Here is a 22809-nt window from a genome sequence, read left to right as displayed (position 1 = left end):
AAACAAATGTTGTGCTAAAACTGTTCTTGTTTTGCATTTCTCATGTTTTGTGCATAAAAGTCAGAGCCTGAATAGAATAGTCATAGAACAGAATATTTTATTCATATTTCCTCAAATGGTCTTGTCTTCCAGTTCTTGAAAAATGAGTATTTTACATAACCAATACTGTATAAATTTCTATGTTTGGCAATGGCGTTAATCTTTCATAAATACAAAAATTCTGATGAGCAGGAAACAAAATACCATCAAAATAAAAAGTGCAAGTACTTGTTGGTTCACTCCACAATGAGCCAAATATTAAGCTTTTTTGAACTCTTGTTGGCATCTATTTCGCCAGCTGCCTGCTAACATGATTTATGCATGTTATTGTTGCTTTTAATGTCTGTTAAGAACATGTAAACATAACATAAATTATTCTGGCTTTTTTTAAGTCTAAATGCTCCAAATTTTTTTAATTGAGTAGAGCCTCATTTAAATAGTTCTAAAATCATAAATAAAAAATTTAAAAACACTGAAAACTTATCAGTTTCATAAATAATGTTTAGAAAAATGGGCCGACTAAGTTTTCTTTTAAATTTTGAAATAAACATAAATTTGATGTAACAAATGAACTTAAAGTAGACCATTCTCTCATTTCCCATACTATGACCTACCCACAATACATTATTTTGAATTAAAATTCTCTAATATTATTGTTGTAAACTTTAGTTTTTTTTTTTTACATTGACAATGTAAATAAATGCAATTTCCAACAGTGCATAATACAAAAAATAACAGAGTTAAAGTAAAAAGGCAGTAAGGGTTTTTTGTTTTTTTTCCCTTTCTGAACCAGTGTTAATCATCACAGCATTTCCTGACAGGCTGATATTAGTTCTGTTAATTCATTTAGGGGAAAAACCTGAGCACTTCTGCTTGCAATTTGATCTCAGTAAATTGCTGTAAATTCCCTTCACTGGATGACCAACAGGTCATTATCAAAAAACAAACATCATGCCAACTTTGTAGATCAGATTTGTTCTCTGAGGTCTCTGTTGTTAGGTCATCGTGATATCTTCTCTGTGCTGGTGTTGAACGCTCCTCCTGACAGGGACGTTGTAATGGCGATCGTCCTCTGTGACGATACACACGCAGGGCCACTCCTGCTTGTGGTCGTCTGGGTAATGCGTCACAAATTCCTCTGTGTCAGTCATGTACAGACGGAAGGCTTGAATGGTGTGCTTTAAGGCATAGCCCAGTAGAAACATCTCTACCTACAACAAACAAAGCAATTTTATAGCAGGAGTCTTCAAGCGCTGTTTGTTTGTCAGTGTCATCATACTTGCCTGTTCTACCCCTCCACTGAAGCCGATCTGGCTCAGGTGATTGGCCAGGAGGGTTCGGGGGTTTTCAGATGTGTCGCGGGCAAAAAGAAGCCAGCAGAACACAGGCACTTCTTGATCTGCCGTCATGTTGTGATGAAGCTCAACAGCTTTGGTCAGCATTAGAAACTTTAGTGCTTCCAGAAGACCATACTCCTCTTCTCCGCCCTGAAACACACACTCACACAAACTGTGCTTCTCCTCTGAGCTCTCACAGGCTGCTGCTGCCTGCCACTGAATAAAAAGCAAATAAAGATACAAATGTATAAATTGCAAAAACAGAAATGATCATGATATTTTATCTAATTAAACTGAAAAGAACCTGAATTTTACTTAAAGGTAAAGGACAATTTACACTAAATGACAGCATTTATGCATATTTTCATGACTGACCAATAAGAATGAGCAAAAATACACTATATACTACTGTTCATTTTCATTTATTTACTACTGAATTAATATTTTATATTATTGCCTGCCCAATGCAACCAAGTGATTTCTAAAATCTGCATATATTACAAAATCAGTAATGAATCGTGAATCAATTTGTCTTGACTTCCAATAAAAAATGAGCAGGGCAATGGGCCAAATCAGTCGCTCTGCCAGTGGGATTGTTCCTGGTGCTTCCGATGGCCAGGCCAGATGGTGACTTGATTTTGGTGAACGAAAGGGTCTGTATCAATCCCGAAATGCATTTCATGAACAAAATATTCATTTTGTGAAATCAATATGCAATTGCATGCATTTAATTTAGGAATACAACATGAAATGGAATGTACAAAATGTACAAAAACTATTCTTGGGCAAAATACACGTGTGAGACAGACAGACCCTTTTTTCCACGAAATTAGGCATGCTTATAAACTAAAAATGTTACAATTGCCAGATTTTAACTCACAATGGTGAACAATATAAAGTGAGATAAAAGGCAAAAAATTGCAATTACCTTTTTTTTTTTTTTTTTTTTTTTTTATTTTATTCCATGGTAGAATCTGGCTTCTATAAGTTTAATATGTTCAAAAACAAAAGCAATTATTTGAAATATTATGTTGTGTTTTTTTTTTGCTACTATTATTTTAAATGTCTTTACTGTCACTTCTAATTTAATAGATGATTCATTTCTTTAAAAATAAAAATTTTCTTAATTTTCTTAAACTATTTTTTGTTTGAATAAGATATGTGTAATGCACTGCAGAAAAAATATATTCACCTTCTTCTTAAGAAGATCCAAATAACATTTTAGTCTCTCCACAGAACTTTCCTTGTCACTTCCTGACTTGCATTCTGGAGGAAACACCCATCCACCAATCAAATGGTCCTGAGCTTCAATCTTCTCTGGTAACTGTGAGAATAACCAGCAGCTGTTAATCTGAGCTAGAAAACATCACATACATTTGCTACGTTTACACACACCCAATTAATCGGATTGATGGCTCAATCAGACCGAAAAGAGTTCATGTAAACATCCAAATGATCCGAATGAATTGAAAGGGGCAGTGTAGAAATAATCTGATCCACAGGCAAAAATCAAGCATATAAACTTCTGAATCTGACTATTTTCTCCAACAGATTAAAATAATACAGTACCTGTGCCATGATGTGTATGTTTACATATGTGTGTTTATTTATGTTTCAAGTCTTGTGAACTGGTCAAGTGGATGAAAAATGTTAAAAAGCTCTTCCGACACATATGTCAGTTTTTTTTAGCTGTGTCAAGGCAAAAGCTTTAATTATGTTTGCTCTGGTGATATCACCGTGACCTTCTGTATTTCCGCACACAACGACTAAGCGCTACGCATGCAAATAAGTTTTGTATGAAATACAAGTAATGCACACGTAAACGAATATGTGAAGTGAATTGCTATGTTTACAGTTCATTTAATCAGAACTTTAAGAATCGGACTGGATTCATTCTGACTGATGAAAATTGCATGTAACGCATCTACTGTCAGCTTATACACTTTAGTCTGGGTAGAGGCCAAATGTAATGAGATACAAATGAACAACCTGTACTCTTTCTTCATGTTACCTGCACCCAGATCTACCCATGTATTCGTCAGCTAAAATCTACTGAGTGACGCACATTGACAATTGAGAGCTCCAGGGTTTTTGTTGATAAAGCACTATAGATCATGCTTTTGTTCTCCTGTAGGATTGAGCCCAGAACATTATTAAGGGTGTTGAAGTCTTCTTACATTTTTGGCAAATGGGATCACCACAGCCCTTTTCCTCTGCCATGTAGCACTGATTTAAAAAAAAAAAAAATTGCCGTTCCACTCCAAGCCTATCTTGCCAGCGCTGAATAACTCTTTAAAGTAAACTTACATATGTGACCCTGGACCACAAAACCAGTCTTAAGTTGCTGGGGTATATTTTTAGCAATAGCCAAAAATACATTGTATGGGTCAAAATTATCGATTTTTCTTTTATGCCAAAAATCATTAGGATATTAAGTAAAGATCATGTTCCATGAAGAAATTTTGTACATTTCTTACCGTAAATGCATCAAAACTTAATTTTTGATTAGTAATATGCATTGCTAAGAACTTCATTTGGACAACTTTAAAGGCGATTTTCTCAATATGATTTTGATTTTTTTTGCACCCTCAGATTCCAAATTTTCAAATAGTTGTATCTCAGCCAAATATTGTCTTATCATAACAAATGTCAATGAAAAGCTTATTTATTCAGCTTTCATATAAATCTCAACTTCGAAAAATTGACACTTAAAGACTGGTTTTGTCGTCCAGGGTCACATATGGCATCCACCTTAAAAGTTAATAAGAGTAAAGAGGTCTCCTCACCAATAGAAAGCCTTCATCCTGCAGCCAGGTGGGCATATTTGTGCTGTTTGCCAGCACCTGATACAGTGTAGCTCGTAGAGCACAGTAGTTATCGCCTCTGACTCTCCTCAGTCCGCTAAAGCTACGGGACATCTCACTGTAGCCCTGAGACAAACACACTGAAGCAAGTCAGACTTCTTTAACAAGCACAGACAGGTCAATCAAAATACTTTGAATACATTTCAGGAAAAAAATGTGACAAAGTTAGTTAGGTCACCTTTCTGATGTGAGCACTTTTGGCCGTGTTTCCCTTCCATTCTCTCTCACTGTAGGCCAGTATGTCCACAGCTGGTGCTAAGCTACATCTGGTCTGTACACCAGGAACTAGACAAGAAGAATAACAAATCATGACAAACACCCAATGAGATGTTAATCTGGATGCAGAAAACCTTTGGACCAGTATCTTTTACATTTTCACAATGGTTTGATTTGGCAAGGGATAATTCACCCAAGAATGAAATGTGACATGCCATATATTGCAAGTGTTTCTGTGACCAATGAAGTTTGGGTTCCTTGCCACTACTGCCTTTTGGTTTGCTTAGTTGGGGACACTTAATATTTGGCAATATTTTTGACATGATTGTACAGACACTATTGGAAGAGAACTGGGGTCAATTCTTTGTACGTCGCTAACTCAGTTAGATGGATTTGGTTGTTGAAGATTTCACTTGATCTTGGATTGGTTGGTTCTTTGAAGCTCATACCAGAGTTTCTGTCATAGCAACAGGCCCGTAAGCTTAAACCTGCTTGGAAGCAGGCTTATTTCATGTGAACAGGATTAGATCGCATCTTTTTAAGCCGAATTGATACTTAAAATCTGTCTCAGCCACTGCTACTTTATTAGAAGAGTACCCTACTGATCCAGGGACAGTAATTTAAAATAATAATAATTTAAAAATTAATTTAAAAATATTGTTGTGTAGTCTATAATACTATAGACACAGCCACACTGTTGAGTCTCACACACATGCTATAGAGTTAATCCAAGCCGTGCATTAATTTGAGTGGTGACAGCTATTATGGGAGTGGCTTGATGGAGCGCAGGAGATGCAGATAAATTGATCTTGACCCTTAAGAAACTTTAATTAATGCTGTCACGTAACAAATCTGTTTCAATTAAATGAATTGCTAATTACAACATTGAAATAAAAACGTAAAGCCTGTACAAATACTAGAAATCGTAAATATAAATAATTGGGAATCATGTAAAAAAAACATTTAATTAATTAAAAACTGTGCACATTCCATTTATCTATTATACCATTTATGTAGTTTTGTTCGCTTGGCTGTTTCCTCATAAAAGTCCAGAAATTTTTTCGTCAGGTGTTTTTTTATTTTTTATTATATGATGTCATTACATTGCTGTCTTGCCGCCAGCCAATCGCTGCAATGCCGATCGTGGTTTGAGTATCGATACATCTGCCCTTTTCGGGGAACACGAGAACGTGCAGTAATATAACGTAATCCAGATATTTTAATCAAATCCGCAAATTCATTTGAAGAACCAAATTAGATCAGTTATCACGGTTAGAAGATGGCATCTTTCAAATCATCTCAGATGTATTAAGCGAGGTACGAAGAACAGGCCCCTGAACTGAGCTGAATGTTGACGTCACTGAACGAACAATTAACTGACTTTAACTTTGGAAAATTGACTGTTTACAGCAGAATTGAATTTTGTTTGCAATTACTGATTTTTTTTACCGCGTTATTCAATGCCTAGGAATCTCAAAAAAAGTATATGTACTTTATTCACTAAGTTGAATATCTCTGGGCCATACCTCCGTTAGTCAGATTGAACTGTGGAGCTAACAGAGTATAACACGCATTATGTTATAAGATTTCTCCTTTTGTGGTCCAAAAAAGAAAGAAGGGCACATGGCATTAGAACAACACCAGGGTGAGTAAATGACGACTTCATTTTCATTTTTGGGTAAACTAACTCTTCAGATAGTGTGACATAAATGAAAAAAATCATTAATACTTGTTAGCTCCAGCAGTGGTTTGGATGGCTTTTTATTGCTGGCTCCCATTTCAATCTCCTCAGCTCCCAGATATAGGTATGCACTCCTACGGCATAAAGAGGAACTATCATTCATATGATGTTAAGTATGACAAGTAATCATGAGGAGTCTAGTTGCGAGAGCTAAAAGTGATATATTAAAGCACAACATCCCAGATGATAATGATTCATCATGCAGGGCAAGTCTTACTGGATCTAAAGAGGCCTTTTCATGATTCTTTAGCTCTTTTACGTCAGTTGTTCACATATTGTATGTGAAAATCCCTCGTTCAGTACTATAAATCTGATTTTCTGGATGCTGATCTATTACATTATTGCAGTGGTTCTCAAAGTGTGGGGCGCGCCCACCAGGGGGGGCATGGGCCATCCGCAGAAAAAGAAAATAAATAAAACCGTAAACAGCCAAAGGATGTAACTTAGAATGGGAGATGGATCAGTTTGTGAAAGGGAAGAGAAAAGCCATAGATGAAGTCGCACAGACACAGGCAGGTGCTGATAATTCAAAAGCTAAATGTAGAAAATATAACGAGGCATATCATGCTCCCGGATTTTTTTTTTTATAGGTTTAAAGGGGGGCGCAACCAAAAAAGTTTGAGAACCACTGCATTATTGTAAATATGGTACTAGTTGAAGGAGTTGACAATACTCACAATACTGCATAATCTTGTCTCTTCATTAATTTGTCTAATTAGTAATTGATTCTGATGTCCAAATGCTTTCTATGGAAGCCCTTTCTGCCACTGAATAAAAAAAATAAAAATAAAAAAAAGGTTATTGCGACTTGACTTTTTTTCACAGAATTGTGAGATATAAACTCGCAATTGTGAGAAAAAAAGTCTGAATTGTGAGTTTATATCTCGTAGTTCTGACTTTATTTCTCAGAATTGCGACTTTATGTCTCGCAATTGCGAGTTTATATCTAGATTTATATCTAGTTTATATTGCGAAAAAAAGTCGCAATAACCATTCTTATTTTTTATTCAGTGGCGGAAACGGGCTTCCATAGCTTTCTGACCATCTGCTTTCCAAACTAAAAGTATTGCTGGAAAAACAGAATGAACGAGTGACACATACTCATCCAGTGTCTCGTGTACTTCTTCCATGCTTTCTTCTGTATCTTTCTGTATCAGCTTCCCCTCTACTGTGCTACTGCTAAAAAGGTTCTCTGATTTTGGGGTGGCAGAAGTGTCTCCTTTTCCTTCGTTTTCTTTGGCAACACTTGCTTCCTCTTCCTCTTTCTCCTTTTCGTCTTCTGTTTGTTGAGGTCCAGTGTCTGCATCTTTTATAACTTCCTCCACTAATTTTGCCTCGCTCAACACAGGAACCTCACCTTTGTCCTCAGTGTCTTCTAGAGCAACTGAATCACTGTAAACGAGAAATGATAAGAGCGGCTCACAATTTGGAGTCATGTTTTATAATTATTTTAAAATTGCATTTTTTATACTTAATGTTTGTTAATATTTTATGCTTTATAACCACAAACTACATTCAGACTAAAAATATTGCAAATACCAATGCCTAAAGTAATTTGTGATCTGTACAATTTTTTAACATTCAAAGAAGTCAAAGAAGTCTCTTATTCTCACCAAGTTTGCATTAATTTGATAAAAAATACAGTGCAAACAGTAAGACAGTGAAAAATTATTACTATTAAAAAATATTAATATATTCTAAAATGTGTGTGTGTGTGTGTGTGTGTGTGTGTGTTGTGTGTGTGTCTGTCTATGGATAGCGCTTAAAAGCTTTGAGCAAAAAACAGGAACTACTTTCTTAGAAAAAATTATTTGATCCCCTGCTGATTTTGTACGTTTGCCCACTGACAAAGAAATTATCAGTCTATAATTTTAATGGTAGGTTTATTTGAACAGTGAGAGACAGAATAACAACAAAGAAATCCAGAAAAATGCATTTCAAAAAAGTTGTAAATTGATTTGCATTTTAATGAGTGAAATAAGTATTTGATGCCCTATCAATCAGCAAGATTTCTGGCTCACAGGTGTCTTTTATACAGGTAACTAGCTGAGATTAGGAGCACTCTCTTAAAGGGAGTGATCCTAATCTCAGTTTGTTACCCGTATAAAAGATACCTGTCCACAGAAGCAATCAGTCAATCAATCAATCAGATTCCAAACTCTCCACGATGGTCAAGACCAAAGAGCTGTCCAAGGATGTCAGGGACAAGATTATACTAGACCTACAAAAGGCTGGAATGGGCTACTACAAGACCATCGCCAAGCTCAAGAAGCTCAAGAGGAAGCGCATTAAGGTCCTGGAGTGGCCTAGCCAGTCTCCAGACCTCAATCCCATAGAAAATCTGTGGAGGCAGCTGAAGGTTCGAGTTGCCAAACGTCAGCTTCAAAACCTTAATGACTTGGAGAGGATCTGCAAAGAGGAGTAGGACAAAATCCCTCCTGAGGTGTGTGCAAAAAAAACGTGTACAAGAAACGTCTGACCTCTTTTTTTTTGGTTTTGCCACCAAGTATTAAGTCATGTTTTGTGAAGGGGTCAAATACTTATTTCACTCATTAAAATGCACATCAATTTATAACTTTTTTTGAAATGCGTTTTTCTGGATTTTTTTGTTGTTATTCTGTCTCTCACTTCAAATAAACCTACCATTAAAATTATAGACTGATAATTTCTTTGTCATTGGGCAAACGTACAAAATCAGCAGGGGATCAAATCATTTTTTTCCCCCACTGTATTCTAAATGTGGCCATTTCATAGTCTTAAACTATGCCAAAGGTCTCTATAATCTACAATCGTAAAAATGTTCCCAAAATAAGGTTGAAAGGAATGCTGTTCAGATAGCAATAGTCTTGAAAAATTGCATGAAGAACTTCTGAATAGACACTGCTTAGACCACTGCTGATACACATTAAAACATTATTTAAACATCATTAAACAAAATAGTGCTTAAGTTAACTGGCTCATTTAAGAACAAAAACAATCCAATTACTGCAACTGATGTTGACATTGTCGCTACATTGTACTTTACTAGTGTTTGTACTATATTGACAGCTGTTTGCCTTGGCGTGACACAAACTTCCCTTTTTGACAACTTATCTATTTCTGTTATGGCAGGTGTGATTACACTCTTAGTATGTTGACACTGCAAACTAATTATGAACTCTAACTTTTACACTGAGAGTTTTGCTCCACCTAATGGTAATAAAAATGAATATCAGGAAGTACTAACCTGGTTGGTTCAGTGAGTCTGGTTTTTTCAATGGGGCTTGATGGCACTGAGGCACATGTGGAGTCCAGGCCATTCTGAATGGGTTCTGTAGTCTCGTGCTCTTGCTCTGCAACCTTTTCACTCTTCTCTAGATCTTTCACAGAATCCATAACTTCCGGTTTGTCCACATCAATAGTGCTGTAAAAGAATAGACATGAACTAGGGTCATTAGTTAACTAACATAAAAAATAAAATAAAAAAAATGTTACTTTAAATAAACGTTACCTGAAACACCATAAAATATAAAAAACAAAACTTATTTTTATTCAGTTAGTTGCCAAAGTAACATTTTAATGTCTCATTTTTAGTTTAACTTAAAAACAAAAATATCTTAAACAAAAATAAAAATGAAATTAATGAAAATGGATATAAAATAAAAATAAAATAATTTTCAAAATATCAACAAAAGCTATAATAGTATCTCAATGACAGTAAACATATGCCATGTGGACTAGGGCTCGGCAATCTGATCAAAATGACTACATAAGAGCAATCTTATTTCAAAATAACAATATATGTAACAATATAGTAATTTTTGCTGGAAATAAGGTTCTTAGTTAACATGCCAAATTTATTTGAATTAATTCTCCATATCAATTTAAATACTACAGAAAACTAACACTATCCTAACTAATGTTACAACTTGCAACTTAATGTGACATCTCTGAATTCAATAATGAAATGCCTTTAACTGAAAATTGAGTGTTTAATCTTGTTCATTACTGACACTCTATCCTCCAATTTGATACTGTTAAGTGCTTTGACACAATCTGTACTGTTAAAAGCGCTATATAAATAAAGGTGACTTGACTTGACTTAATGTACGAAAATCTTCTCAAGCTTACTGAAGACAAGTAAACAGTCAAAAATAATATACTCGATGTATGAAACTAATTATTCATGCGAGAACTGAATTCAGTTTTGGATGTTCTTGCACTTGAATGGTTTAAAATCACTTGAAATATGAAACTGGCTATTAAATTGCATGCAAATGATGAGCTTTTATGACAATGCAGTACTACAGTGTCACACTACTACTGGTTGCCAGACTTTTACCAGTTTATTGTGTTTACCTGTATATCGCCCACCCCTAATAATGAACAATCAATTCCAGGGGTCTCATGTATAAAACTCTCCGTAGATTTCATCCTAAAAGTGTACGTATGCACAAAAGCTAGATTTTGAGTACGCACAAAATTGTTCAGATTTATAAAACCATGTGTATGCCAGAACCTGCGCAAAAATCCCTTTATAAATCCATCAATCTCCACCCTGTCTCCTCCCCGAAATAACCATAAATGGAGCTTACAACACCTAGTTTTACCATGCATAACCTCATCTGCATTTCATTTCCGTGCATATTCCCATCCACGTCACACCATGTTTAACACCGTCAAAGGTACAAGACATTAAGAAAATATGAAACACGGACTATTAATGCCATTTGTGCCACATTAATTTTTATTGCAAAAAACATCCAGTATGTTTTAGAATAAATATATCAAGATATCCATAAAAACAAAACTGTTTAGCTCTCAGATAAATAGACTATTTTAGAATTTACTTGACCTCATTCTTTTCCACTGGCCAAATAGTATTTCAATTGTTTTAAACAATTCAAATCAAATACAATTTATGCAGATTTGCTGTAAAGTGTATAAATCTTATAGCTATTTTTAGTGGAAACAGATAAGCCCACATTTATTGCAGTGAAAATACAATTGTCTGAATCGGCGCATCACTGACAAAGTATTTTAAAAAAGGAAACACAAATTTTACCTTTTTTCCCCAAAGTTGTATCCTTCAAATACACTCTTAAAAAAAAAAAAGTTTAGCCAAGTTGAAATTTTAAGGCAACCAGCTTCAGCAGATTTTTGAGTTTTCTCAACTTGTCGTTTTAAGTTTATACAACAAAAATGTGATAATCTCCCACAAAAATAAGTTGAGCAAACTCCAAAATCTGCGGAAACTGGTTGCCTTAAAAAATTTTTTTTACAGTGTACAGTGGTATTTTTCATAATGTTGTGGAGATGCCTTCAACACCTTTGTGCAGCTGCAGTTGTACAGTAGCTATTATTCAAACTGGACAATGAACCGTTCGACCACTGAATCCAGCAGTGTCCACCATAATATCGAAGTAAGTGTGCATCATTGATCATTGCTCTCGCTAAAATATTTTTCATAACATGAGATCTGCAGTTAAGTTTAAATATGAATTATTATAGCACTCCTTGCTGTCATTAAAACATTGCATGCCACATGAAAAGTGATTAAGCGCATCCACAACAAATATGTCTAAAATCATATAATTTTGGTTTAACTTCTGCGCAATGACTATGTAATTTCAGTGATTATCTCCATTAAGGAGAGTGGAATATTTTATGTAACGAAATGAAAAGAGTTTAAAATCCTTGTTTACTTCATTACTTTTCTCAATCCAGGTACGCACAGTCAAGAGCATCCATACATATTTACGCCAAGTTTATCTTTTATAAATCCAGATTCGTGCGTGCAAAACAGCGTAAACACATTTCTATGCCCATTTGTGCATACGCAATATTTATACATGAGGCCCCTGATCTGTAGGAAAATTCTGTAGAATTTTCCAAATTTTATTTAGATTTTAATTTCATTTGCATTAAATTTAGACTTTATTTTTTAAATTAACTCATTACCTGTCAGCTTGTGTAGACGGTTTAGATGACGGTTGCTCTTTACTCTCAGTTTCCAACGTTTCTTCATTTGATTCCTGGACTATGTCTTCTGTTTGAGGCAGCTTTTCCACCGCCATGACGTCATCATTTATTTCATTCTCAACTTTCAGACTCCCAGGGTCCTTCACAAGACCATTTTCTATGGCAGGAGAGAGTCCATTGGTAATATCCACATTTGAAGATGAAGCTTCCTGTGAAAGTTCCTGAGTTTGAGAAACTTCAGATGTCACTTGCTTCTGTTCTGCCATCTCAGAATGAGTATCCTCTGAATGTTTGTCCTCTACTTCAGCTGTTTGCTCAATGATGGGTTCCTCAGCAGTCACTTCAGCTACACTTTTCTCAATAACATCCGACTCATTAGACTTACCTAAAATGCATGAGTCAGGTTTCTTGCTGCTGTTACCCATCAATGAAATATCCTCAGTGTCACTGATACCAGCCTCTTCAGGTGCCACTTCATTGGCGTCACTCGGAGTTAGTTCCTCAGTTTGGATCATTTCATTCTCATCTACAATCATCTTCACATGTGTTTCTGGCTCTGGTTGGGAGGAGTTCTTCTCAGATTCTACCTGAGCAAGCGCAGTCACTTCTTCAACAGGTGCTTCCTTAACAGGTGTCTCCACAGCAGCTGCGACTGTTGAGTCTGAACTTGTTGCAGTAGCACATGCATCATCTGTCAGAGCAGCTGTGATGTCTACCTCTTCAACTGACCCGTGCAGAGCCTCTATCTCCTCTTTCATTGAGGCAACGTTCTCCGCAGGTGCTTCGACTGTATCTTGAGGTGCTTCTGAGACTTCAGATTCAATATTTTGGATTTCTTCAGTGATTTCAGTCTCTGTTTTTGGTGGTTTTGTAGCTAAGATTATAGCTTCTGTTGGAGCCGTTTCAGGAGAAACATTGTGATTAACTTCAGCAGCAAGAGAGATTTCAGTGTGTAAAAGTGATATTGTTGTAGAGTAAGAGCTCTGTGGATTAAGAATTTGAGCACTGACATTTGGCTGCTTGGTCATAACCGATTCACCCAGCTGTGGTTTTGTTTCATCTTCATGCCTGTTGAGAGATTTAAAATGCATTTAAGTCAAATGTGGATGTTATGGAAAGAACATGAAAAACAGGATTTACTAGTTTGATGTAAAGCACTCAAAGTTAACAATGCAAAGCTCTCTTCAGCCAATCTATAGAAACTAAGGTGAAAAATAAGTCGCAAATGTAAATAATTCAGAATTTGTCATGGTACCAACGTCAGTATTATGAGGACATAACCATATGACTTTAGCATTTGCTCTTCAGAATTAAACAACTTGGCCCATCCAGATGAACAACAGTGCAAACTGCACCAAGTATGTTTAGCTTAGCCAATCAAAACACAAGTCAATTACATATTGATGTCTTAAAGCTACAATACAAAAGCACCCTGTTTAATTCAAGGTGTCAAAGTAGCATTGTAAGTGGACTTATATAATCATTATCATTATCAATCATATCAGTGATTATAATAGGTTCTATTTGCTTTTGACACAACATTCTGCTTGTGTTCAGTGTAGACAGGTGACATAAATTCCACAACATTCAAACAAGCCATTTTGGGAATATGGTTAAATAAGTGTTCTTTTTGTACAGGAGAGGACATTGTACGCTATGAAACTTATAACAGATAAAGTCACAATATTTCAATTTCGAATCCATTGCGACTTGCACTGTCACTAACAAACAACTAATGATCCAACAAAAAAATCAATGCAGTAACACTGCATTTGGTCTTGTTGTTTCATTCAGAGTCAAGTCACAATAGGGGAGAAAAAAAGCAATCACAACCTCTGTTTCATGCTGTGTTAGTTAAAATGTCAATCAGTAACTTTACCTGTGCTCTTCATCTGAAGTTGGACTGGTGCAGACTTCCGTTCCTGCCTTAGTTGATGTCTTCGATTCAGAGCTGTGCAATAAACCTTTAGTCTCATCCTCTGTATGGTCACATGGATTTTTTCGCCCACAACAATCCCAAAAGTTCCCCATGTTGGCACAGGCTGCAGTGATAGCTTTCAATAAATCCACTTCTCTGGGTTTAAGTTCAGACCAAAGGATGTGCAGTTATCTAGAGCAAGCCGCTTCCACTTCCAGAGGGCTAGCCATATACAAATATTACTTCTCCAGACAAGGTTCTACATGCCTCGTACCAATACATTTGAGCAGTGTCTGTAAATAACGTGCATCTGTAAGAATAGTCCAGCTACAGAGCTGACCATAAACTGCACTTCTGAGTATCTGGTCATCTGCTCAAACCTGCAGATTAAAAACAAACACAAATTCCCATGTGAGTATAACATGGCATTTCTTCATCTGAAGACAAATCTGAAGTAAATCAAAAGACTGTAAGACTTCGAAAGCTTCTTACATTAAGGTGATCTTGTACACATTGTAATTTTACAGTATTAACAATAACTGTAATATATATGGAGAGTATGTTTTGTTTGAACAGGTGTTGTTGAACAAATCCTTCTTGTGCTCTTCCATGCATTGATTTCTTTTTCATTTGTGGAATTCTATTCCTTTTGACATGTTTAACTGTTTTATAAGTCAACAATTATTAATTGTTTTATTGTCGTCAAAGACTGCCTACAGCGCTAGTGAATAGCATTCATTGATAAAAACTCTTTAAAATCTCTATTGGAAAAATTCTTCCAAAACCAAGGCAACTGAAAAAGTTGGCAAGCACTGTTGCACTCTGTAAGACTTGTTTCCATTTACTCTGGATGTGTCGGAAATCACCCCCATTCCCTTTATGTAGTGTCCTATTTGAGTGGTGAGCCATTTTTAGTGGTTTCCAAAAACATAGTGGATATTATCGAGGCACCTTCAGTGAATTTGCTCACTCGCACTCACTTCCAAAACATTAGTACTCATCTTGCTGGATCTGTCTGCTGCTTTTGACACAGTTAACCTCCAGATCCTCCTGTCAACCCTTCATGACAAAGGGCATTGCAGGAACTGCACTCCAGGGGTTCAAGTCTTACCTCTCAGGTAGGCCCTTCAGGGTGTCTTGGAGGGATGAAATGTCTAATCCACAGCATCTAACTACTGGGGTGCCTCAAGGCTTAGTGCTTGGACCAATTATCTTCTTCATCTACATTTCATCAGTAGAATCCGTAATTCAGAAACATGGCTTTTCCTATCGCTGCTTTGGTGATGACACACAACTTTACTTCTCATTCCAGCCCGGATGATCCAACAAGTAGCTGCTCGCACCTCAACCTGCCTGACAGACATTGCTTGCTGGATGAAATGTCATAACTCTCAACTCAACTTTAGTATTACAGAACTGCTTGTAGTATCAGCCAGCCCAACGCTTCACCACAACTTCTCCTTCCAACTAGGCACATCAACCATAACTCCTTTGGACCTGGAACCTTGGAGTTGTAACTGGTGATCAGTTAAATTTCACAGACCACATCACTGAAATGGCCCGGTTCTTATACAACATTAGGAAGATCAGGCCCTTCCATTTGGAGCATGCTACACAACTCCTTGTCCAAGCTCTTGTTCTATTCCAGGGTGGACTATCGTAATGCTGTTTTGGCAGGCCTTCCAGCAAGTACTTTCAAACCTCTGGAACTGATCTATAAAGCAGCAGCAAGAATGGCCTTCAACGAGCTGAAGAGAGTGCATGCCACACCTCTTCGTCATTTTGCACTGGTTGCCAATAGCCGCCCGCATCAAATTCAAGGTACTGATGTTTGCCTACAGAACAACCACTGGCTCAGTAACCCATACACTACTACACTAAACTCACTGACTTATGTGCCTTCCATCTGTGACCTTAAATTTGACTGTTCCCTGCTGGTGAAATGTCCTGTTTAACTCTGAGTCTTTAGACACATCTTTTTAATATTAACGCCTTCTGTGTTAGACTTGCCACAGCACTTAGATATTGTTGTCCTTTTGTTGGTTTAATTGTTTCTATTATCCTAATTTGTAAGTCACTTGGGATAAAAGTGTCTGCCTAACGATTAAATGTAAATGTCAATGTAAATGAGTCAGTGGAATGAATTAAAACCCCTAGTAAGGTACATTCTTGTTAGGGAGTTTCCATTCTTTTCCATTTACAGAAAAACCCAAGAGCAAATTCAAACTTTTTTAAATTTTTTTTAGCTGAAATACATAATATCACAAAAAATTTCACAATGTATTTTCTTAAGTAACTTCAATATATATTTTCATTTTTATGACAGTTATTGTGCCATCCTTGGGCAATTCACCAGTCACATGAACCAGAATGACATGAAATATAAACATGCAGTTTATATCAGCAAGATTTCAAGATTTCTAATTGATTTTGGTTACTTTAAATTAAAACCTTCATTACAGCGATTTCAGAAAGCCAGTTGCTACACAAATAGACTTTACATTTTAAGGAGACTTTCACACTATATGTACAGTTTTCCATGTAATGTTCCGTACAGTATATTAATCTTAATGCATTGATGAGTTAAGTGTTTGTACATATTATACATGGTGACTGAGGTTGTTTTGCGGCGCGCGGCGCAAGGCACAAGTGTCCACAGCACTCAGAATGATGACATTGTTTACCACAGATACTACTGCGACACTCCGCAATAGTATATTTTAAGTATATTTAAAGCAGTTATCCCCCAAAAAAAACAAGCCTAAAATATTCTTTTAAGCGAACAGAACGCATTTAACTTGGATTCCCAAACTCGTTGTTATTTAAAAAGACCCATACACTGTCACGTGAACTGTCAACATCACTGCTTGTTAGATTAATCGATACTTCAGATCGTCAGAATTTGTATGGCATGAATGTTCAAATAATCAAATGTCATAATTCCTACCGAAATGTGAAGAATTCCCCATTTACTTGTCAAGACAACCACTTTTTGCGACCAGGAAGATCGACGTGTATTAATGTCCGTATGTAGTTTCACTTTCCGTCTATGAATATACTCCCCACAGGAAACTGTAAACTTCAAGGTTCTCTACTGATAATATCGTTTCTTGTCTAATAACGTCCTTTTAATGAATCAAAAGAGGGAGAAAAACAGTCAAGCCAGAGAGTGCCTTCATTTCATTTTTTTCGCCCCTGTTCTTCCTTTATAGCACTTGAAGAGGGCAGTGCATGGTCTCAGATTAAAGGAACGTAGTGAAATCTGATTCTAAAGGTCTCGACATCCATTAGCCACATAACACAACTATCTTGAACCTGCATTAACAGAGTCTGTCTAAACATAGCAACGTTAAAAGGTAGTACACTTTTGCATACACTTTTAAAAAATAATTTTTTTACAGAATTAACATACTTTAAAATAATATATTTCTGTGTGAACAGAATGTAATGTTTTTGTACACTATAATGCACTTAATTCCTTTTGGACATTTAGCCTATTTGCTGTGAAATAAAAAAAAAAGGTGTTTTAGTTTAAATTTCAATGCCACTGCTCAAAGCACAACAAAAGATGACAATAATTATTTAAAAATGTACTTTAACGTTTTAAAAGTGTACATAAGGGTCATGAACCAGTCATAAAAGTGAACTCTTAAGTAGACTTATGTGGATTTTGAGTTCATAAATATTATTTGGAAATACATTTTTTAAAAATACCTTTAAGATTTGAAGTACACTACAAAGTGCACATTCAATACAATTACACACTTTTTCCATCAGGGCAGCTTTGTGCCATTACATCAAAATTGTGCCAAGCTAAAGCTACTACTCAGTTATGTTTACATAAATATATTGTATTTATCTAAATGGCTCAAATTAACATCAGATCAATAAGTAGTTACATAACGATTAAATAAATAGCTTTTATTTGGTGGTAAATTGTACAATTTAGGTTACAGCTCACTGTGCACAGTTGTATTCACATATCACTATACAAAGTTAATGTACATCATTACAAAACATGTTAAATGTGTGAAAAAATTAGATTAAAAAAAAAAAATCAAAAAACAAATGGATGGAAGTAGACTGGAAATAATTAATTTTAGTTTTGAAACTTTATACCAGATCATTTATTATATAAAATGGTATTAAAATGTTGTAGTACTAATCCAGCAAAACTGCAGTTCAATAGAATCACAGCAATGAAATTAAAAAAAAAATCCCCTTAAATACACTTAAATCAATTTGGGTCAAGTAATGCACAGTCTATTTTCTTTCCAGGAATTTGCTTGTTGTTTCCTGCCCACACAGGATGTTATTCAGATGCTCTGCTGCAGTGGATCCACTTCAAGTGTCTATGAGCTGCTGAATGTGGAGTTTTAATTCTTCAGGAAGCCCCAGTTCTGTTACTAAGTCCAAACAGCACTTTAGCAGCTGTTTCAGACTCTCTCCTGTAGAGAAAGAATGCCGGCAAAGAGTTCTTGGCGAATCTTCACTCACGCCTCCAACGTTTCCACAGCAGTCATTATTCGTTCCACCTTTCCCACAACAGTCCCCATTGTTTGAGCACCTAGATTCTCCACCTTGGTTCCTTTGCTCGACATTTAGGTCCTCCATGTCATCCACCATCTCAGTCACACTAGGTGGAGGCCTCTGCTGGGCTTTCCTCATGTCCTCCACCAGCCCATCTTCATGCGTCTCCAATCTCTGTAGCAGATCAGTAACTGATGCTAAAGCCGGGCTGCCAGGCAGCTGAACCCGACACCAGCATCGAACAGCACTGTGGAAGGAGAAGACATTGGTCAAAAAGAAGAAAGGACACAATAGCTTTAGGATATGAGCAGGCATAGTGGCCCAAAAAGGGACATTTTTAGATTTAATTTAAAACTGCATGGCCCTTTTTTATATGAATGAATGTATCATGATTGACAGGTCTCCTTACTCAAGTGCAAAGTAGTGTTATTCTAATATTATTTAATACTTTATCCCCCGGTTTCACAGACAAGGCTTTAGCTCAGAAAGTTGCACCGACTGATCTTAAAATATATCAGTGTCTTTGTTTTGTCTCAAGATACACACCAGTAATGTATTTTTCTAAGGAATGTTTATAAAAATTACTTAAATGTCCTAAGCGAACTATGGCCTAATCCTGGCTTAGTCTAAACTCTGTCTGTGAAACCAGGCCTATAACTATTAATGTTTTTATTAATATTTCGAATTCTCTTTTATTTTTATATTTCAGTTTTCATTTTAGTTAGTTTAATATTTTAAGTCATTTTAAATCTCTTTTAAATGTAAATATTTATATTTTATTTTAGCTTTTTCAATGAACAAAAATATTTTTAATAGTTTTAGGTAACAATAATAACCATGGTGTAAACTTGACTAGTACTATTTATTTTATTAATATTTATGATCTATTATAGTATTTATCAATATATTATAGTATATTTTCAATTGTAGCCTAGGTTTTAGTAGTTTTGCTTTGTGCTAATGTCATTTGCATTCATTTTTAAATATTTTTATTCAGCTTTATTTTATTTGATATTAGTTTTAGTATTTCAGTACAGTTATAACAAAGCTGCTTGACAAGCAATAAAAATTCAAAATGATCATCTTATCTCTGGCATTTTTTGTTGAAAACAAATACCATTTCTTTTGATGTTTTGTTGTACTTTTTATTACCAGAACGTTCTGAGAATGTTAGCTTTAGAACAATCCTAGAACGTTAGGAATTGGTTCCCAAACAATACCAAATAGAAACCATACATTACATACAAACCATAAGTGGAATATTCTGTGTTTACTAGTACTGTATTTTAATCATATCATCAAATGATATTATGTATAGAGCAGTCACGTGATTGTCCCTAAACTCATTACTTGTAAAGCATAATTATTAAGATATTATACACACAATATTCCTACACGAATAGAATTTCTTCTCACTGTCGGGCGTATTTTGCATGGATTTCTACTAAAAAGGCCCTAAAATGATGACAGACAAAACAAATGCACCTGCTTACCTCATGATTCCTTTGAGCTGACCGATGACTGTGATTTTAGCGGCTCCTTCCGTGTATCCCATGTTGAAACCAACTTGTAGAGACGCTTCTTTCCCAGCATCACTGCCATCTCTGAAACCATCCTGACAGAAAACCACATGGCAGTCGTTTCTAGACTGCGCTGCTTTCACTGCCTATACACCCCTGATTTTTCTTTTGCACTTCACCGGTGTTTTCAAACAAAAAAACTCTCACGATGCATGAACGATCTAACACTCATTTTGATTGGAAAAACAAAACGAATAAAAACCCCACAAAAATATTTCAGTAGAAGCATGTTTACGCATGTGAATGAAAGGTTCAATATTAATAAACGACTGTTCACGTACCTTTGCGCGTTTTTCCATGTTGTATTTCCATTCTTTGTTCTGCAGACTAATATCATCCACATCCTCGTCGAACACATCCTCACTAGACGCCACTGATTTCACCCACGACATGATGTTTCCAAGCTATGAACCTCACTGAGCGTGAATTCAACGTGAAAATGTGTCAGATGAGTAAAAGATGCTTGTTTTGGGCCTTTGACAGGCTCCATAAAGCACATTCACATCCACGTGGTCATGTGACTGACTTCATCAGAATGCATAGGAAGCTCTTTTCTTCTTCTGGTCGCTTCTGGGCGTATTTACACATTATATCGCCACCTGCTGGTCTGCCTGTGCAGCGCAGGAGTTTATTTAACCTGTGATGTCCCGAATCATTTAACGTGATGTGGCCTCTTGTTTTCTCTGCAATTAATTCTGGCATAGTTTGCTTATTTAGAGATGTGATATTGGTTAATATGCCCATAGTCAATCTAACCGATACAACATGTGGTAAAAATGTGTTTTTCACAGTCTAAAAATCGTTCTCTAGTCTTTCTCTGTTGCTTATTGGACTAAATTTGTGAGTGGGAAAGTGTTTGGTTATTACCTCACAAGTTTTTTTTTGTTTGTTTGTTTGTTTTGTTTTTGTTACAAACAAGATAAAATAAATCTCATAAATGCTATCCCATTTTCTCAGTAAGTTTAAGGATATTGATGTTAATTGCTCTTTGCACTTGGAAACAGTACCCCACATCTGTAGTTATGTTAAAAAGTTATGATATGATTTCTTTATCAAAGAAAAGGTACACTTTAACTTTCATTTGAATTTTGAACATCAATATTTTAATTGTGATAATGTGAATAACAAAGCTTTTGTTAATCTATTTATTTTATTAGTTAAGTTTCACATTTCATAAGTGTAAATTTTCTAACAGTGTTTTATAAAGAATTGGAAAACTATTTTTGTACTATTCAACATAGTACTAATAGAAATGCAATCAAATTCAATCTCTGAGTAATGCAAAGGTCCTGCTCCTGCATGATTGCAATTTTTTTAATTAATTTTTTTTTTTTATCCTTTGTTCCCCTGGCTTTATAATGTCTGTTGTATTGTTTTGTATTTGTTGTTTAAAGCATAATAATAAAAAATAACAAAATAAATAAGAATGTCCTTGCTAAATTAGATTTACTAACGATTCAGTGTGGATATTAACATTTTAGTACTAAATTATGCATAGTACCCAGTGAAGACGAGCCTGTAGTTATAACGTAGTTAAGTATATTGAAAAGAGAGATTTTTTTTTAACACTAATTAAATTTAAATTATTGTTATAATATATTATATTATTATTATTATTATTAGGCTATATAATTATTATTGTTGTTGTTGTCGTTGTTACTGGTTTACCTACAGTAGTTAGAACATTCTATGTGTCTTTTCTTCAGTTTTGTTGTATTTTACTGGCATGACAAAAACCGTCTTTCCAGAGTTTGCGAGTTTTGCGAGTTGCCAGAGGAGAATCAATGGAATATTTTTTAGAAAAGCTAAAAAATTTAAATTAAAATAAAAAAAAAAGTTCAAAAGCAATTGTGTAAATAAACAAGTGAAATAATAATCTTCAAATTAAATAATAATTTTAATATTAAACTGAAATAAAAATAGTGCAAGTAGCCTATGTGTACTATTAGTACATGACCGCCAGATGCCGCTAGATTCACATTAAACTGTCTGGTTTCAACAAACTTATTTGAGTTCATCGTCCTGCGAGGTACAGTCAGTGTGTGTAGTGAATTGACTGTAAAGACATATTTACTAGTGTAATGTAATTGCTCAAGGACACAAATACTTTTTTTTGCAGACATATTAGCTATTAGATACAAATAGTCCAATAAAGGAATTAGCCTACATGAGGAATCTTATTGAAGATGAGAATGTAAGTTCAACTGACTCAAGCTACTGTCAATAGAGCCTACTGTCAACAGCCAGTAACAATATTTAGAGTAAACACTTCACTGGAAATTAAAGGAGCTGACAGTGATTGTTTCCCCTGGTATTCTGGGACAATTAGACAAAGTGAAAGATGGAATAATTTTTAGATTACTGAAAGCCTTATAAGATCAATACATTAGTTAAAGTGTCAACATCACTTAGGAAACATGACTTTATTTCTCAAAAAGTGGCATGTTAAATGAGGAGTGTAATTAATTTGGCTAGTCTAATTCAAAGTATTATGTTACATATGCTAAATAGAGCAGTATTGTAATGTGGAGAGGATGAATCCACCTCAACAGGACTGTGACCTTTATAATTATGCTAATTAAAACACCTCATTTATCTTCACTGTTATTTCGGGAAAGGACTA

General features: G+C 35.4%; 2 protein-coding genes across 4 annotated transcripts; both read right to left on the bottom strand.

The window, feature by feature from the left end:
- Positions 1-79: 79 nt before the first annotated feature.
- Positions 80-20605, bottom strand: LOC131533142 (protein mel-28). 3 transcript variants are annotated; one of them, XM_058765252.1, is made up of 11 exons: positions 20468-20605; positions 14038-14456; positions 12138-13226; positions 9424-9600; positions 7299-7589; positions 6186-6271; positions 4419-4525; positions 4163-4306; positions 2569-2700; positions 1319-1592; positions 80-1246 (listed from the first exon to the last, which is right to left on the bottom strand). In XM_058765252.1, exons 2-11 carry the CDS (start codon positions 14187-14189, stop codon positions 1035-1037), a joined length of 2664 nt encoding a protein of 887 aa, XP_058621235.1. In that variant the 5' UTR covers positions 14190-14456; positions 20468-20605; the 3' UTR covers positions 80-1034. The 3 variants fall into 3 exon arrangements, with proteins under 3 accessions (XP_058621235.1, XP_058621234.1, XP_058621236.1); XM_058765251.1 differs by lacking the exon at positions 20468-20605 and adding an exon at positions 17024-17295; XM_058765253.1 differs by lacking the exon at positions 20468-20605 and having other exon boundaries at positions 12138-13047; positions 13169-13226; positions 14038-14052.
- Positions 18421-20578, bottom strand: otulina (OTU deubiquitinase with linear linkage specificity a). The gene is made up of 3 exons (XM_058764634.1): positions 20468-20578; positions 20100-20221; positions 18421-18853 (listed from the first exon to the last, which is right to left on the bottom strand). The coding sequence occupies exons 1-3, from the start codon at positions 20576-20578 to the stop codon at positions 18421-18423; spliced, it is 666 nt and encodes a 221-aa protein (XP_058620617.1).
- Positions 20606-22809: the final 2204 nt, after the last annotated feature.

The sequence above is a fragment of the Onychostoma macrolepis genome, chromosome 24 (genome assembly GCF_012432095.1).
Source record: "Onychostoma macrolepis isolate SWU-2019 chromosome 24, ASM1243209v1, whole genome shotgun sequence".
Taxonomy (NCBI): domain Eukaryota; kingdom Metazoa; phylum Chordata; class Actinopteri; order Cypriniformes; family Cyprinidae; genus Onychostoma; species Onychostoma macrolepis.
The sequence above is the reverse complement of the archived record's forward strand: the minus strand, read 5'-3'. Positions and strand labels throughout refer to the sequence as shown.

Bases quoted from the DNA above. Each gene is read 5' to 3' on its own strand.
- otulina (XM_058764634.1), bottom strand. From the start codon at position 20,578: ATGTCGTGGGTGAAATCAGTGGCGTCTAGTGAGGATGTGTTCGACGAG. The intron at 20,222-20,467 runs GTACGTGAACAG...GTTTTCTGTCAG, and splicing joins ACATGGAAAAACGCGCAAAG to GATGGTTTCAGAGATGGCAG. The intron at 18,854-20,099 runs GTAAGCAGGTGC...CTCCTTCCACAG, and splicing joins CAGCTCAAAGGAATCATGAG to TGCTGTTCGATGCTGGTGTC.
- LOC131533142 (XM_058765252.1), bottom strand. From the start codon at position 14,189: ATGGGGAACTTTTGGGATTGTTGTGGGCGAAAAAATCCATGTGACCAT. The intron at 6,272-7,298 runs GTATGTGTCACT...TTTATGCCGTAG, and splicing joins GTACACGAGACACTGGATGA to GAGTGCATACCTATATCTGG. The intron at 2,701-4,162 runs GTGAGGAGACCT...TTATTCTCACAG, and splicing joins AGGATGAAGGCTTTCTATTG to TTACCAGAGAAGATTGAAGC.